The sequence below is a fragment of the Canis lupus genome, chromosome 28 (assembly GCF_011100685.1).
Source record: "Canis lupus familiaris isolate Mischka breed German Shepherd chromosome 28, alternate assembly UU_Cfam_GSD_1.0, whole genome shotgun sequence".
In the NCBI taxonomy this organism is placed as follows: domain Eukaryota; kingdom Metazoa; phylum Chordata; class Mammalia; order Carnivora; family Canidae; genus Canis; species Canis lupus.
Window position 1 is genome coordinate 18,914,588 of NC_049249.1, and position 19,202 is coordinate 18,933,789.

Sequence of the window (19,202 nt, forward strand, 5' to 3'; positions counted from 1 at the left end):
TTTAGAGGAGAATATGAAAGTTTTTAAGCAAAAGGATGAAAAAATAGCATGAGTCAATGCCATTCACCCAGCACTATGCCCAGGGCCTCTGGCATTCACTACAAATGGGCTACAGCCCAGATTCTATGAATGAAGAAACTGAGGTGTAGACAAAATTTAATTGCTTATGATAGAGAGTTGGGGTGCACATTCAAATCTGTCTGATTTCCGGTGTTCTTTTAACAAACACAGCTCTGAATTTCTCAACTCAGAGGTTGCGTTTCGATCAACAGAATATGTACATTTTACCTTGGCTTTTGACACAGTCAGACCTCATTAGTTTGTACCTGCTGATCTGGCATATGGGATAATTTAGAGTTGGGCCAACTTTGCATTCCTTTGGAATGACAAGTTTGTTAAGCAAATAAATGGTATAAACGAGTAGCTGGGAGGAATACTTTAAACTACTTAGGAAAACAAGCCTCTTTCTGGGCCATCGACAGCAAGCCGACAGTTTCTTATGCATTGTTGATCCTCAACAAATGTGGAAGACATAAATTCCAGGAGCACTGTACCTCCCAAGGATGGAACGATAATTAGGAATAGTATTTACTTATTCACTATACCAGCTCCATAAGGACTGCTCACCAGGGAACCCCATATTGCTTTTACATATGTTCCAGAGGCTGTTACATATTTAAATATGATTAAACTGCCAGTTCTTTAAAAACGAAATTTCATAAATCATAATTTTCACAAAGTCATACTCATTTTTCCCTCTGCAGCATACTCGTCCGTGAGAAACAACGCTGTCTTAACCATTCAACACTCTAGGTTACAATAAGTACAGAAAGAATGAAATTATTACCTATTCCAGTAGTTCTGTTGCCCATTTTCCTTCCTGTCCTCTCCCTCTTTGGCAAGTGTGTCAGAGCAGGGTTATACGTGTTTAGGAGCTGGTTCATTTGATTTGCAGAAGCTGTGACTTTACTGGCCCCGGCTGCTTGGCATTATCAAATGCCACTTGAGCATAGAGCTGCGCTTTGTAATTCATCTTTGGCAGCTTGGCCTTCAGGTTTATCTTGGGGAATAAAAACTTGCCAAAGCTGAGGAGGCAATGTGTGACAATAGGGGATGAGCTGGCATGGGTCTGCTTATTTTCCTTTTGCGGCCAAGGCACTTTATCTGTGAAAATCCCATTTGTGGTGGCTTTTTATTTTTCTTGCTTTTTTTGGTCTGGTCTGCAAAGATGGTCACCCCTGCTCCTAAGTTTTCTGTGCCGTCAGCTGCTCCTTTTGCTCCAGGCCTGAGAAGCCCATCTTTGTGTTTTTGTGTCAATGGTGCACCTCTATGCACAAGGCACTTCCCTCAAGGGTTTTTTTTTTTTTTGTGAGGTCTCACCTGATATGTCTTGAAACTTCTAGCTTCTTGCTTTGTATGTAACTTTGGAAATCAAGGAGCAGCATCAGTGCCCCATATGTGGAATGTGTGTGCACATGTATGTGTATACATAGGTATAAGGTCTGGGGTTCCATTGAGGATGGGGGACGTTTATGTTACCAGATAACCTCCCTCAGTATTCACTCTATGTGCATATTTGTGTGGAATGGAGCGGGGGCTAAGAGATGGCACAGGACTGGAAAAAGTAATAGTCCTCAGGAAGATATTCACAGTGACACAGATTTTGAGGAAGGTACTCCTATGGGAATACCACATCTTACTGTTGCGAAGTTTGTCTTCTTTTGGGGGAAAGACCTGTTACCTTTTTTTACCTTTCTGAATTCTTCAGAAAAATGCTGAGGGTGTTAGGAAGCCACTTATTTTTCTTTGCCTCTCATATGGGGAGTTTGATTCCAGAAGCCTCAAAGCTAATTAGTTATTATTTCTTATTCTCTAATCTCATATGAGCCAAAATAACATTTTGGTTAGATGTTAAACATGAAGTGTTACAGCTCAGAGCTCAGGCCAACACAAAGCACATCAGCACACTTACTGTGCCCTAGGATGATAGCTTCAGAGTGTCGCCCTCTTCTCTTTTATTTTACTCCCCTTGTTCACATGGGCTATCTCCCATTCCCTTGGAATAACATGCTGATATGTCTCTACCTATTCACTTCCTTTTTTCTTATATGCATCTCTAGAGGGTGCTCGTCTGTCCCAATCTTTCCTTCATATCCTCCATGCAGAGGCTAAGCTGGGAAGACCCCTGAACAAGAGTTTCTGCTCGTTTCTGACTCTACTGCTAATTGAGAGATGATCCCTCTTACCCTCTTGATCTCAGACCTCGGTGTCCATCGAAAGATGAATGGATAAAGAAGATGTGGTTTATGTATACAATGGAATATTACTCAGACTTCAATTACAAATCCAAAGTGTCAAAATTTGAAGATAATAAAAATTATGAATCAATAAGTATGGCAAGAAAGAGAATATATCTGTGACCATAATTTCTTTCGGTTCTGGACATAGGATATTTTTATGTTCTAAAGAGAGGATCGCAGCCAGAAGAGACACATACTCAGAGGGAGAGGGGCCAGGGGTGCCTCTGCAGTCAAGGAGACCACTCCCTCTAAAACATCCAGGTGTTATTTTCTTCCCTATTTCTTCCCTTGCATTCCTCTCCTACAGAGAGAATAAACTTAAATGTAATGCGATGGTACATTCTACATCCTATAAGAAACATGCCCTGGAATGGAGAGCATTTTTCTTCTCTACCTCCTATGGTGGGATTGTAAGAGGCACCTTCCCCCAAGAAATCAAGGTGTAAGTAGATCATCATAACTGTTGAGCTTTATCTTTTAAAGAGGGGGAACTCATAACATGCGGAAGACACGATGTGTGTAACTAAACATGCACTGCTCATTGGTTATGTCTTCCATGATGCCCACTGTGCTTATTCATGTATGTGCACATTCTGTGCATTCCGAATTTTCCTAGCCAAGTGGCTTCACTCCCAACACAACCCTTTCCACTTGGCTGGGGTGAACTGTCATTGTCCATTAAGCCAAAGTGCTCTTCATCATCATTAATTAATATTCCCTTCCCAGAGGAGGGAGGATATTGTCCAAAGCTGTCAGACCCCCTCTCATCATCCACACCAGACAAAAACACTAGGAATCACACGTCTCAGACACACTCATCATTGTCTCCTTTTCTCTGGCTACCATCAGGCGTGCTGTCTTCTGTTACCCATCCCATGTGATGCCATTGGAGCATTTGTGCTATTCAGGAATGACAGAATTTTAGGATGCTTGTTTCTAGGCTTCTCTTATGAAAACACATCCACCAGACAAAATTGGGAGGCACAATGATAGCACTGCCTGAATTTAGCTGTAAATGCAGACTTAGGACTTGGGTCAGAAGGTGGTGAATAGGTCCAGAACTATCATTTGTGGATTATGTTTATGTTGGCTTTTTGCCAAGACTGTTTTCTTTTTCTTGTCTGGTTTCTTCTACTTTTGGTAAAGTCTAATACTATTTATCCTGTCCTTCAATGGCCTTCAGTCTTAGGGCTATTACTGGACCACAATCAAATACAAGCCCAAATCTTTCCAGAGACACCAATAGTTTGTTGTTAAGAGTTTGCATACTCTAGTATTTATTTATTTATTTATTTATTTATTTATTTATTTATTCATTCATTCATTCATTCATTCATTCATTCATTCATTTATTTATTATTATTTATGATAGTTACACACACAAACACACACACAGAAAGAGAGAGAGAGAGAGGCAGAGACGTAGGCAGAGGGAGAAGCAGGCTCCATGCACTGGGAGCCTGACGTGGGATTCGATCCCGGGTCTCCAGGATCGCGCCCTGGGCCAAAGGCAGGCACTAAACTGCTGCGCCACCCAGGGATCCCCATACTCTAATATTTAGATACTAAATCTGCTACTTACTAGCTTTATAATCTTGAAAAAAATGGTAACATTTTCTGAGTCCATTTACTTATGTTTAAAGTGGAAGTAATTAGAGTCCCAGTATCATAAAGTTATTATAGGATTGAATGAGATAATTATGGAAGGCTCTTTACACAATGTCTAGCACATACTGGCATCCACAATTTTATATATTATTATAATCTCTCATCAACAAAAATCACTATCCAGCATTTTCGCTCTTTGGCCGGCCACCTTTCTTGGCTCACATTTCTGAACTCTTTCAATGTGGTCCATGTTCAGTGACCAAATGACACTGAACAAAATACTCTGGTATTTCAATAATTAAACCATGTAAGATGGTCACTCAACACTTTGTCCCCAACATTCCCTATGTTATTACATACATACAAGTACTTCTAGGGCAGAGAGAGCCATATTTGTTGTAAAGTTCCAAAGTGTGATGTGAACAAAATTACTGAATTTAATGAGAAATCTGCTTCCTTTGGATTTCCCACAAAGACTCATCAACAATACATATCTTTGATACACAGACTCACACCATTATGCATTATATTACACAGTCTGCCTCTACCACAACAGCTTAAAGAATGCACAGGAATGACAGGTAATTGGCATGCAGAAGCATACAAGCAAAGAATTCACACCACTCCCCTCAGTCACCCCTAAATATGAGCAGACGTGCACTCCATATATTCTATCTTTGTCACTCCTACCTCATATGTTGCTCATCTATGCTCCTTATTAATTCATTTATGGATTTTCTTACTTTTCATTTATCTCTAAGCACTCATCATTCATTGCAATTCTACTGGGAAATTCATGCTGGATGGCTTTCAGCTTCCTGCTAGCCAGAACAATCAGATTTAAGGAACATTTGTGCCAGGTTCCATGTCAGCCAATACTCTTTCTATCTAGGTAATCAGCAGATACGGCACCGCCGTTCTGATCACATCAATTTCAATTCAAGTTGCTGCGAACTGTCAGGCTAATAAAACCAAAGACTCTTCTTCCGGGGTCCTGGGATGCAGAACACCTTTACATAATGCAGTCACACCACTGCTTATAGTGATGATAATAGGAGCCAACAGTTTCCCTACAGATACTCAACTGCAAGAGAGACATAAAAGGAAAAACACAAGGATTAACCAAGGAATGATTTGCCATGTCCAGAAGTCACCCTTTTTCCTCTTTTCATTCCATACCTGTTAGCAATGTCTGAATTCAGAAAACCATTCATGGAAACAGGTGTATATAACAGAACATTGCAAAATCGTTCCTGTCCAAATATGTGATCTCTTTTATCATCAAGGGACTAATTAGAATGGTCTTTGTTTTGGCAGAAAACAAAGTTTATCTCCCAAAAAACTCTTCCACAATAACTTGAAAAGAGGGGGGAAGTTATTCTCAAAAGGAAAAATGCAACCTGAAAATCAGAAAATGTTTTTGGGAGAACAAGGACAGAGTCAAGGCCAAGGTAGCAAACCAGGTGATTGATCTGGGGCAGCTGCTTTGACTTATCAGACTCTTGAAGCAAGATATTTCCATTCTAAGTGCTGGGATATGGCGCAAAAACACATGGAATTTCAACAGAATGCTTAAAATTTAAATGTTTGTATGACATTTACAAATGAGGAAAGAAGCATGGCAATTTACACTTGTTTATAACAAGATGACTAGTTGGCATTAAACGATGTCCTATGGCCATGCTAAGTGCAATACAGGAAGAAACAGAGATCCAAAATATTGGAAGTGTGTTGGATATTTAAACAATGTGGGTAGATTTTAAGACTATAAGAATAGAACATTATATTGGGGCTTAACCTCATTGGAATATAATATTAATTATGCTATCTATAATTTGTTGAGCGTTGATGCGTTTCTGGCACTGTTCATAATACATACGGTAAGAAGATTAACTTAAGTAATCCTCAGAAATTCTATCAAGTAGATACCATGTATAGCTCCATATTTTAAACAAGGAAACTGAGGCTTGGAAATTCTTGGCTTTGTCTCTAGAATACATACATCTGGTGTAGCAAGGATTTAAATCCAGGCAGCCTGACTCCAAAATTTATACTGTAAATCACAATTTTATCCAACATAAATTTGAAACTAAATCACCAGAATATGTAAATGTTTTCCAGAATACATGTTCAGTTTGAGGCTGAGATATATGATACTACTATATTTATCTAGAACCTGGACAGAAAAAGAGTGGAAAAACCTTGTGAATGTGTAAAAAAGTTTGCAGTAGATTTTTCTAAATATATACAGACAGACTATGTCTAATGCTAGTTTGGGCTTTGAATGGAGCATATAAGTTTGTTAATATAACTTTATATATACAAAGAAGTTTAGATACTAGAAGATAATCCCCAAGAGCTCCTAAAGGAGAAAGGGGGAGTTGATAACATTAAATGGAATTACAATGATAGGTTTAAATTATTAAATGAAATTGGTTCCTTTCTTCAATATAATTCCCTTGCTTCTAGTTATATAAACAACTTCCTGACTTTATGAACTTATAATCAACCAAAAGATAGCATCATTAGGACTGTACATATTTGAATCGGTTTTAGATGTTTTTTTTTCCAGATAGGATATAAGTAAATGAGTACATTTCCCAAATTCTGAATACATTTTGTAATGGCTCATTATAACCCATTAAAATCCTTCAGAGTGCAAGATAAGACTGACAAATGGCTAAAATCCATCCTCAAACAGCAGCTTTCTTTCTCCCTAGCTGTGCTTTAAATGGCATTTGTTATGAAAGCTAACCGTTCTAACATAAATGATTTTATTTTGTATCCTGGTCATTTTGAGAAACAAAGGTCCATAGTTGTTTTAGGGAAGTTGGTTTTTTGTCTCTGCCTCCCCCCTTCCCATTTAGGAGAGAAAGACCTAACACTTTGCTCTCACTCACTGGCCATCTGAGGAGATGATAATTAATCAGTGAAAGTTATCAGGTTAGAAAGGTCCAATGGCTTAGGAAAATAATTATGTGAGAACATTAAGTGATAGACAAGTTAAATTCCCTAAAAAAAAAAAAAGAAGAAGAAGAAGAAGAAGAAGAAGAAGAAGAAGAAGAAGAAGAAGAAGAAGAAGAAGAAGAAGAAAAGAAAGGTCCAATGGGAGCATCTTCTAGTGCAATGCAAAGATGTCTCCCTCATGCTCACTGGCCCTTTGCTCACACTATGACACCCTGTTTGCCCACTCTCTCCAGGTCCCGAGACATCATGGCCTGTGGATTTCATCAAAAAAGGATGCCTCCCAGAGGTGATGTGTGGATTGTAACTTAACCAATAAAAATGTTCTACGAATCCTCGCCTCCCCCAAATGAAATCAGGCCACATAAGGAATTGGACTTAAAATGACGGAGGCAATGGCCAAAGGCAGGACTTCACCTGCTGGCCCAGACATTGCAGTGGCTCAGGACCACACACACTTCGTGACATACCTCATAGAGGTCGATCATGATGTTGCCCTCTGGACCTCTGCTGCTCTGAACATTCTCCAAGGCCAGCGTGAAATAGACCCCACGGGTGTCTGAGATATAGAGGTTGTATGTGTCATTCTGGTTCCATTCTTGAACCGCTGCAAACACTTGATTCTCATCTGTGCTGATGACATGCATGTCCTGAGGACAAAGAGAAGTGAAAAGGATGATGAGGTTCGTACATTAACATGGCATATGTCCAAAGAGAGCAGAATCTCGTGAAGAATACCAGACTAGGCTCTTAGGCACTGTCATGGAAGGTGAAAATTTTCCTTTTGCATATTTGTGAAATAATAATTAATAAGGAAAGTGTTAATCATATATTTCCTTTGTTATATGTAGGGTTAGGCAGTAAGATCATGAGAAAATAGGGCAGAGAGATGCTTGGTAACTCACTTATTATTTAGTTACCTCATTAGATAACTGAAGAATACTTTCAAGTGTGCATGACTTTGGAGAATCAGTCATCCTGATATTCTTGCCAGGCACAAACATGGTACATGTTCAGAAAGCTTATGTGGGGCAGAAATGAGGAAAAGTTGGAGAAAGAGAGAGAGAAAAACAACAAGTCCTGCATCTCTCAGTGTGGTCCCTGGGCCACCAATGTGGGCATCACCTGCAAGCTTGTCAGATACACAATCTCAGGCCTCACTTATTGAATCAAAAATCTACATTTAAATACAATCTTTGTGTAATTCATATGCACATTAAAGTTTCCAAACCATTCCCCCAGGCTTAGCACCTCCCAGAAGCCCTTGAGGAAAACACTTGAGAACCCCAAAGCACTAATCTTTCAGGTCAATAAGTGTTCAAGGACTTAGTGGTTTATCTAAACCTTTACTCTGAGAAGTTTAGCAGGAAACCTTAAGTGAGAGAGGGAAAAAGTAGCCTGCTTTCAGACTCTGGTAGTCCTGGAGATAAAAACAAGGCAAAGGTAACGTGGAGGCAGTGAGCAGGCGTGGGGGAGTGGAGGAGGCAGGGGATGAGTCCAAATCCTTTCTTCCCCATCAAAACTCCAGAGAAGTGGATGTCTGGCGGGGAGGATAACACAGACCAAGGCTTGTTGTCTTCTGTGCAAATGCTTTGGCAGCCGTCTACTGCCTTTGCTCAAGGCAGTAGACACTGGTATAACTTTCAAAAACCAGAAATCAAATCAAAACATACAACAGAATTACATGTAAACACAAAGAAAGAAGAGCAATAAGGAAAGATTCTTAGCCCATGTGTAGCTTTAGTACTCAAATCTTCCCAGATGGATCATCCTCCACCCTTGAAAAGCTTCAGGAGATCTTTCAATCTTCTTTGGCAAGAATTTCAGTGCTAGAAAGTTCTACCTAACTTCTAACCTAAATTTCTCATTGTAATACATGTCCGTGTTCTCTCAACCAAACAGTCAGCAATTCAGGTTGGAACCTGCTCTAAACACAGAGGAACAAGTCTTTTCCTCCTTTACCATGATCACAGTGAACTTCTATGATCCCAGAAGGAAGAAGTCTTTATCCAAAGAGTTTTATATTCCTCACCCCTACTTGGGTCTTATGTGCCATACTTTAGTGTTTGGTAATGATTTTATAAAAAGAATACAGAGCGGGAGGCCAAAAATGAATCCTTCCCATTAATTCAATGTGGATCAATAATGTAAACTTATGTTTGGTATGGAAGTTGGCCATTGCTTATATCAGCCAAATGTCTATTTCCATTTCTTCTAATAATGGTAGTTGATGTTCTTTGAAAAACACCCTTATGACTCTCAGACAAATTTCCTCCCTGTACTTAGTCTTTGCTACTTTTTTCTATCCTCAGCACCAGAAAAGCTTGTTGGCCTAGCATTCAGGATATTCAATATCCTTGACCACACTGGTTGGATCAGTGTTGGGTATGCAACATAAAGTCAAGAAGACATAATTCTAGAATGATACCAGTATTATCAATAAGTTAAAAAAAAAAAAAGTCTAGATCTGATGGAGACACATCTTGGAGGGGAGGCAGGGGAGGCAAGGGATGAAACCAGTCCTGAAGAAAATAGGCTCAAAAGGGAGATAGGTCACATTCTGTGAATGCTTTTGGATCTTTGATTGTGGACAACTAAGAAGCCTGCTGCACCTGTAAACCTTTCAGTTAGAGAGAACAGTAGAACACAATGGTTAAAAGAATGGACCTTGAAGTCAAACTACCTCTGCAACATAGCTATGTGAACTAAACTCTGTGCCTCAGAATTTCTACCTGCAAAACGGATAGCAGTATGCCCTCCATGGAGTTGTGAGGATTAAATCACTTACTAGGTGTAAGTGATTAGCATTATAATAGTGCCTGGCACAGAGTATCTGTTCCATCCATGCTACTTATTTTCAGTTACATAAGCCCTTAAATCTACTTTGTTGATTAAGCAAGAGTCATATGGCCTTTCTGTTCACTGCACATGTTGGGGGACTGGCTAGTATACCTAATAAGAAATAGTTCATGCAAGTATTTTGCTTCTTTCTAACAGAGGGAGTTAGCTATAGAAATTAGCCCAAGGGCCATTCAACAACTGAGGGCCAAACTTTCTATGGGTCCCCACTTCCTAAAGGACAAAGACCCAAATCCTTATTCTGGCATTTAAAATCCTCAAATAACTGCTTTCAATTCACATTCCCCCACCAGTAGGATGCAGTATCTTCCCTGAATTCAAGTTAAAATATTTAAGCACAGATCTGGCCCCCCACAGACCATGGACAACATACCTATTGCTCACCTCTGTGCCTTTGGAATGAGTTTGTGCACTGGTGAACCTTTGAAGTCCAGGTCACCACAGATATCTTAATAAATGCTAGGGACAAGAGTGCATCAACTATATTATCCCAACTCATATAAATCTTTATTTTGTAGTTTTGGAACCAAAACACAGGGCTTCAAGGTCACTTAGAGAACTAGTTGAGTAACAATAGCAGATTCAAATGGCCATTTCTAGATAAGGGCCAAGATCAGATCTCTCTCTCCATATAATCTAATTACATTGTAGAGACTTAAAAAATGTTGGTCTCAGATATCTTAATTGAAAGATCTGACATGTTTAAATGTCATCTTTCTTTCTTCTTCTTGTCTACATTCTTCTCCATCAGGAACATATGCTCTTTCTACACAGAGTGACACTTTATGTTGAATATTTTTACTAAGACACAAAATTTTAAAATGAGAAGTGACCTTTGGAATCTTTTACTTGAGTGCTTTCCAAAATCTGTTCCATAGGACACCAGCATTGATGGATTCTAATAGACTTTTTTTTTAATGGATCCCTTTGTAAAAAGCTTTGATTAATGCTGAATTATATAGTTTTCTTGCTCACAGGACATCCTAGAGCTTTTGACACCAGTGACCTACAGATACTCTTGAGGCAAGGGACATAGAATGGAGTTTATTTTTTTCTTAAGCTTATTTGATCATAGAACCAAATTTTTGTGAGGCATCTCCAAGGATATTATATTCAGAGTAATGTTTACTTTAATTTAAAAATATAAAAACTAAAACAACAAACAGACAAAAAACAGAGAAAGAGAAATTGATAAGCCAGTCTAAGGCTTCAAAGCAGGTTAGCGACAGATGCAGGGCTGGAATCTGGGCCTCCTGCTGTCAGCCTCTGCACCACCCACGCCCCTGTTCCCATCGATCCCCCACCACATAGACAACTAGATCCATACTGATAATAATATTACCTTGCTTTTATAGAGTATCTGTCCTCCAAAATGCTCAAAGCACTTTCATATGTATTGCCTCATTCATCTCCCTTGAGTAGCTCAGAACAAGCTCCAAATAAGGTAAGGGAAGGAAACTGTCACCAGGACTCCCAGTCTGGGGGGCCTCATGCTTTTAACAGCAGCAGCGGCATTAAAGTCTCCCCATCCCCCTGGTACCATATTATCATTATCATTATTATTATTATTTTTTAACACAGCTCAAGGTAACCATGGTCTTTCAAGAGTTGATACAATGGCAGTGAATGATTACAGAAAATTTGAAGATGAAACTGTGGTTTGTCTTAATTCCTTTGGTGGGCACGAAGCTTTCCAGCTAAGGCAGCCCTGGCTTTGATAGAAGGCCATGGAAGTACAGGCACTTTTCTGGCAGATCACTCCACCCAAGCTGGGGCTATTCTTTGATGGTGTAATGGCATTGTAATAAGGCATCTCATTGCCTTAAATAATAAACACTTGCTTGGATCACATAATACATTCATTTGCTCTACTGGCTCCTATTTTTCTGGGGAGAAGTGAAATTAATCATTGCATTCTACCCTCATACCTGGGATGAGACTAGTAATGGAGGATGCTCATCTGGTATAGAAAGGGGAGGGGACAGACAGCAGATTCAGGCTCAAAGTACAACTTTTTCTTCCAGACTGGCTGGATGTCACTGAGGGCAAGTGTACACAGTGATCTGTGTGATGGTTATGAACAAGCAATGCAAAGTATGTGTTTCCTAACACTCTAGCAACAGATCCAAAGATGTTTCTTTGGTTTTAAATGGCCATTTCCAGGGCTCCTTATGTCCATGGGACTTTTTGACGGCCCTGCAGTATATCAAAATTTGTGTGTGTGTGTGTGTGGGGGGGGGGGGATCTGCTATCTTAATTAAGCTATTAATTTATTTCAAGAGAAGAAAAGTATAATACAAAGGATGCCAGTTTAGGAGCTCAGGAGACTTGAGTGTTAGCCTCAGTTAGGCTATGAACAGCATTTGGTTTAGCTGGGACTTATTCCACACAAAGAGTATATTCCCAGGAGAGAGAGCACAAGAAGAGTGACTCAGATCTGCTGCTTCCTGATTGGGTCTCAATTCCCACACGCCTCTTGAGCAAGAGCATCTCCCTGCATTGACTTTAATTCTTGTTTTTAAAGGTATAAATCTTGCAAGCTAAACTACTGCATTTACTGATCAATCAAAGTAATAGCAATTTATTTCAGCACTCAAGAGGGGGGCGGGGACCCAAAATGGCTCTGTTGGACTTACTGAGAAGGCATGATCATGTCCCTCATGGACCTTCCTAAAAGATTATCCAGGGTAATTTTAACAACACTCAAATTTAGCTTTACATATGGACTTTACCCAATTATCATCTAAGGCACAACTCCAAAGTTGTAAGTGCTTGTCTTTTTGGAAAACATTTTAAACTGAATCAAGAGCAGGGAGCATTTAAATGTATACAATCACAGACATATAGTTCTGGGCAATTGCCACTGTCATTAGTCTCTTAGTGGCTGAAAATAGTAACTGCTATCATGGATATCCTCCTTTGGAGTCAACAGTGCAATTTAATGTGTGCTACTATTTCGAATGAGCTGGCATCTCAGCCCACCTTACTACTGCTAGGCTTAGGGGCAGAGTGATGGCCAAGAAAGAGAACTCTGCCTGGCGAGGCCAGAGCAACTGGTGACCATTGGCTCTCCTGGAAGAGGAGACCTGTGAAGCCCTTGTTTTATATCTATCACATGATTTTCAGGCAGCTAGCTGGTGTTGGTCCAGGACAGCATACTACGAAGTTATGGATAAATACACAAGATAAGGAGTCATGAACATTCAATCAAAAAAAAAAAAAAAGTTCTCTATGTTCTCTGTCCAACCCAAAGATTTCAAAGCTGAGCTACAGCTATATTTAAACCTACACTGTCCCTCTCCTACAGCCATATATACCTCCCTTGTTCTAAGATAAGGCACAATATATTAACTATTTCAGACCACAAATACACAGCTTTGAGCTACCAAGTCAGTTTGACCTCCACTAGGTGGCGCTCCGTATTAACGCAGTTCTTCAGTGTTTCTGGAAAGACAGCCCAGGGATGTCAGCAGTTGAGAGGGTCTTTAACTTTCGTCTGTCATTATTTTCAAAGGAGTAGGTCTTTGGGGAAATCCAAAAAATTAGCTGTGCCTCAGAACTAAGTCAAAGAGTCTCATAAATCCTATTGAGAGAAAAGGCAAAAGTTGGATGCCACATAGATGCACCACCTCTCAATAATTAACAACAATAAAATGAAATAGAAATGTATTACACCTGTTTTACTGATATAATGTGTATCCAAAGCCTATTTTCTGCCTTGCTAGAATACCCATACCTTCTACTTGAAAATATTTACTACTGAAAAGTAAAAGCAAATCAGTTAATCTATTCAGACGCATCTATAGCAAGAATTAGAGAGAGAGAGAGAGAGAGAGAGAGAGAGAGAAGCTGAAAAATAGTCATAGGAGATGAGAAGAGATAAATGATTATGAGAAACTGAAAGGGTCCTTGGGAAAGGGGTGAAGGCAAGAATATGGGAATTGGAGAAAATATGGAAATGAAGAAATCCATTTAGGTCATACCTTAGGCAAAGCATATTTGGGCAGCTTCATTTGGGCAAACGCATTCCTTCGGTAGGACACGTAGTAATGTGGCCGTCCTCCTGATGTCAGCTGGATGATAAACACAAAAGTAAGAGGAGCTACTCTAACAGTTACAGGCCATAGAAAAAACAGCCGTGAATGGCAGGGGCTAGCTGCCAACCCAACAGTGTGCATGACTATTGTGGACAAGTGTAAAGAACTAGAGTTCCATTCAAAAACAACTCATACAGTGTATGTGAGTTGGTCTGAGGCCCAAGCTAAACCCATAACATGAAAATTTAATTCTTCAGTTTGCACTGTGGCTCAGAAGCCAGGCAATATTTTCAGTGTCTTTTCTTTTTCTTCTTCTTTTTTAATGATATAAGCCTCAGATGATATTAACTTAATGTCCATCAGAAGTCTCTAGCTGTCTAGCCCAAGACTATGGACGTGCAAACAGGTCCCCATGCCATATAGGAAGGAAATGGCCCAGAGCTGGAGCCTCTCATCTCTGAACATTGAATGCCATTTGATGCAGTCACACTAATGACCATAAGTATGTCTCAGACACGGCACTGCAGCTGACACATTAGATGGAAAGCCAGCCAGGATCGTGGTCCACAATCATTATAAGAGCTCTATCTCCCAGAGGAGAGCTGTGAGCCACCTCCTCCAAGTCTGCCCAGCACATATAGCCCAACAAACCCCGTGGGTGCCAGGGAGGGCAAGAAGGAGTGTGGTCTCCATCTCAACATGAGCACTGTTTAGTGCAGGTAGTGTCAAGGGCTGCACTGCCAACCTCTCCTCTTTGTAGCCACTTTTTTTTTCCAGCTTCATTGAGATATTATTCACATATATTTGTTTTAAGATGTACATATGATTTGATACACATACATACTGCAAAATGCTTATCACCATAAACTTAGTTAACACCTCTTTCTCCTCATTTAATATGATATTTTGTGCATGGTGATAACATTTAAAATCTACCATCTTAACAACTGTCAAATATATAATACAGTGCTGTTAATTATAGTCACTATGCTTTACATCAGATCCCCAGAAGTTATTCATCTAATAGCTAGAAATTTGTCTCCTTTGCCCACATCTCTCCACTTCCCAATCCCTATCTACTATCTATTTCTATGGGTTGGTGTAGCTATTCTTAATCCATGTAAGTATCTGGAGTTAGAGTATCAGCCAGAGTTCACATACTTAGATTGTGTCAATAAATGTTCTGGGCGAATGTCCGTCAGATTCACAAAAAGGTGACCAGAAGTTATCATATTCACCGATATGGGGTCAGATAACCTCCTAGTCTCTGTGATGGGTTACAGGACCACATTCACAGTGGCATGGGTAGAAAACATATGACACTCTCATTGCAGAATTGATTCCCATTTGTAAGTCATATATGTGGATTATAAACCATTATTAGAAAACAGAAAAGGTTCCTGGGAGAAACAGTGATAGAAAAATGAATTATAGATAGAAGCAAAACGTGCTTCCATTTTAATGTCACTTGATAATTGGGTGCTGAAGTTATCAGAGTACTCATTATTCATTTCCCTAAAGAAAATTGAAATATGTGTGTGTATGGGTCTGTATAATCATTTGTGAAACATTTTAAGAGAACATAAGCTGACGTTGGGCATTTTGAACATCTGCTTCCTCAAAACATGAGACTGAATATTCTGAATTATGATTTCTTGTCCAAATAAATAGAATAGTGTTTAGAATATGTCTCAATCATATTGAAATTGTGTGTGTATATATAGTGCACATGTGTATAAATATATAGATAAGTAAATATATATATAAATATACAAACTATATAAACTATTTAGCAATTGTACTTTTGTTACTCTTATTATGGGAAGCAATAAGTGAAGTCTGTCCAAACTTAACTAATAACTGAAGCATTATCCAAACAAACCTAGAATTTTCCTTAAATGCTGAAAAGAAGCAAAGCATTCTTGCTCCCTGTCTCTTCTAACCACTCAACCTCAAAAGGTTTCCCACTCTCTTCAGGGGTGAAAAAGCCACCACCTGAGTACATCTCATCTCCTCTATTTCTTATCCTAATCACAGTCAGAGCATGACAATAATGGCTGATTACTCTCCACCTCGCCTCTGCCTCCCACCACCTCCAGCTACCCCACAGCTTCCTGTTCCCATCTATTTCTCTATTTTTAAGGTGAGTATTGGGGAACAGGCTGATTGGTTGACTGTTCTGATAGGAAGAGACTGATGCATCCGCTCAGTCCCATGAAGGCAGAGGAGGGGGTGAACAGAAGTGTGCATCATTCTGAGACAACCTCCGGACCATTCGCAGTGTTTCCATGACCCCGTGTTGATAAAGTCCTCCAGACGTTGCCCAAAGGAGCTAATTAGTATTCTGTGAGCATAGAAGCTTTGACACTCAGTAATGTTCCTTTTGTCAAAGAGATGATTTTTTTTCCTCTTTTTTTTTTTTTTTTTTTTTTACTCGTAAGGGGTGTAAGCAGGCAAAGGAGGCTGCATTAGGGACCAAAGCAGGAAAGAGAAATGTCTGAGACAATCAGCAGAAGTGGATCTTTCATACCTGAACAAACACGTAATCATCCTGGACAATCAAAGAGTCTGGGTCAATGTAGCCTGGGAAAGGCTTATTTCTGTTGGCCTCTGTGCAGTTCTGCATTCGGCAAGTTAGGTACTGTGAATCTGAAAAAAAAAAAATGGGTAGGGGGGATGTATACACCCAGTATTGGACTCGGAGTGGACATTTTCCATTTCCCTTGTCATCTCCAAGTCTTTAAACCAACCCCACATTCTTTAAATGTATTATTCTTACCATTATTATTGTTAAAAGTAGTGTCATTATTATTTTACTCACTTTCTAGCAACACCATCACCACCATGCCCCAGTGCCTCCACCATATCTTGCCATCTTGGAATACTAAATTCTCATTAATTAATTCTCCCCTCCCAAACCTAAATGAAAACATTTTTTAAAAACTGGCATTAATACTTGTGATTTTTGTGATTATTATTTTGCATTTGTAGGCTCTTCTTCCACACTCTGACCTTTGACCAACAGGCAGGAAAACATGGACATACATGTAATCACCCAGTCATCTCATGAAAGAAATGCACTGTTATAAACAGGAAGATTCCATATAAGATAAAGGCTTTTCTTCTATTAATAATTGCAAGCGAGACAGAATAGAGAGGAGATTCCTGACCCCAAAACTCTGTTCTCTTTTTACAGATGAGTAGACTAAGACCCTGAATGCCACCTGAGACTCGACTGCAGATGGTAAGCTATCAGTTATAATAACTCTTATGTAGATTTGATATCTATTGGTGGAAGTACATTGTATCAGGGAGGCTACCTTGGTTTTTCGACTACAACTATTCTGACCTGTCTAGCTGTCACTTCTTTACTTAAAACTCCTTTTGCCTCATTGCATTTAAAATAAATTCAAACCTTACAGGACCACCACTCCAATTTCTCCACATGCCAATCTCTTCTTCTATCTGTGATTCTTCTAATCTGGCCTCCTCTATGTTTGGAAATGGTGCCAGACTTCCTACTACGTAAGAGACTTTTTATTTGTACTCCCTCTGTCTGAAATGCTTGTCTCCAGGTTGCTCACAAAGAAAGTTCTAGATTTCAGCCCACTATTACTTTTGAGGGTCTTCCATGATTAGTATTTTATTAATTACTACCACATACCATTTTATTAATTCCCTTCATGGAACTTATCACAATATAAAATTATCTCCTCCTTATTTATTTCTGTCTTTCTCCATTAGAATATAATCTCCTTGAAGACAGTAATGGGTCAATAAGTAAATACTCATTGGATTGTGCCTCTTGATTGAAATACATATTTTGAATGAAAAATAAAGCTGTTTACTCTTTTTTTTTTTTTTGATGCTGAATGAATGGATGAGTTTGATTTTAGGACATCACGATATATACAGAAATCCACTCTTCCAAATTAAAGGAAATCAGGAGATGAAGACTTACATGAAATGGGGTAGGCAATAGTATTGCATTGGATACAAGGATTCACAAATGACTTCCCTTGGGGAAATTTCCCGGACCATCTTTACCTAAGGAACTTGGGTAAACCTACATTCTAGAAGGAGGACCACTAGGGAGCAGTATGCACATTTGCTCCATCTGACCAATGACTGCTGTAAGGTCTTAGGAGACTAGAGGAGAGCTTTACCTACAATATTTCTTCATCCCACTGCCATCTGTGGGGATGGGATGGCTCTGAAATACTTTAAGATGTCTAGTCCCAGTGAAACCATCTCCAGAGGTAAACTAAAGAAGAGCCATGTACTCACTCTTACTTACCTCTGTTTTCAAACATTCTTATAGTTTTATTTTTGGGCATAACTCAAGATCTTTCTCCTTGAAGACAACTTCTGTGATTCAGTCCTTCCCTATCACTATAGCACACAAAATCATTACCTCACAATTTCACACTCCATCAGATCCTTCTACAACTTTTAATAGACTTCCATTTTTCTAAAGGCAGCTTGGGGTCACAGAAACAATGGACACTGGCAGCTGGGAGACCTTGGCTTGAGTTCTGGGTTGGTCACTTACTAGCTGTATAGTTCAAAAGAAATAATCTCATCTTCCTGTCTTGCCACCCTCATCCATTAAATGGAGATGCCAGTTAATGTCAACTTTCTTATAGTTTGGCTCTAAGAATTAACTGAATTAATGTATATGCTAAATGTTCTGAAACTCAAATGTGTACAAATGTTAGTTGTTATCAATAGTGGTAATATTCCTATTCATTTCACAATGATTAGATCAGTTTGGGGGCCATAGTAAGTCCTTTAAAAGGCTAGTTAAATTGGATTTGAGTACTCCAGTTATGTTTCTGTATCAGTTATGTTTCATTGGTGACCTGCCCAATATCCATTGCTCCCAGCCTCTTTGATGGAAAAGCTAGTACTGGATTTGTTGGCCTGTCCTTCCTTCTGTGTGACTGGCAAGTGCTCATATGCAAAGATTAATCCTTTTAGGTCTACACCCATTCAACCCATTCAAGGTCTTCCAACTGCCCTTGCCACTGGTTATTTCAGGGAAGGGCATTAAAATCTTGTTGTAGTAAATAAGAGAGGGAGGGAGGTCTTTTAAGGGGTTAAAGGGGAGGGACCAAGAGCTGCAGGAGAAGACTCTCTTCTGCCTCTCTAGACACTGCACCCAATGTGATGCTAAGGACTGCTCTAGCCTTCTTTTTATAGAGAGGAGCCAATCTTATAGTTGAGCTTACATAATGAGATTGCAAAGAGATGAAAAGGACCTATTTCCTGATGACACTGAGTTACTGATTGTACTGAGCCCAGAGCTGCTCTTTCTCTGTGCGTTTTATGTGAGATAATGAATAAAAACAATGATTAACCAAACTGAATCAAAGGTTCTTGATTAAGAGGTCTTGGTCTTCAAATTACAAATACAACTTCCAATCAGGATTTC

The 19,202-nt window shown here is 39.4% G+C and overlaps 1 protein-coding gene across 1 annotated transcript in view; it reads right to left on the reverse strand.

The window, feature by feature from the left end:
* SORCS1 (sortilin related VPS10 domain containing receptor 1) overlaps positions 1-19,202 on the reverse strand; it is a 499,230-nt gene that overhangs the window by 103,427 nt on the left and 376,601 nt on the right. The window contains 3 exon segments of the mRNA XM_038578743.1: positions 7,343-7,522; positions 13,715-13,804; positions 16,299-16,417. Of these exon segments, the coding sequence (XP_038434671.1) occupies positions 7,343-7,522; positions 13,715-13,804; positions 16,299-16,417 (389 nt within the window).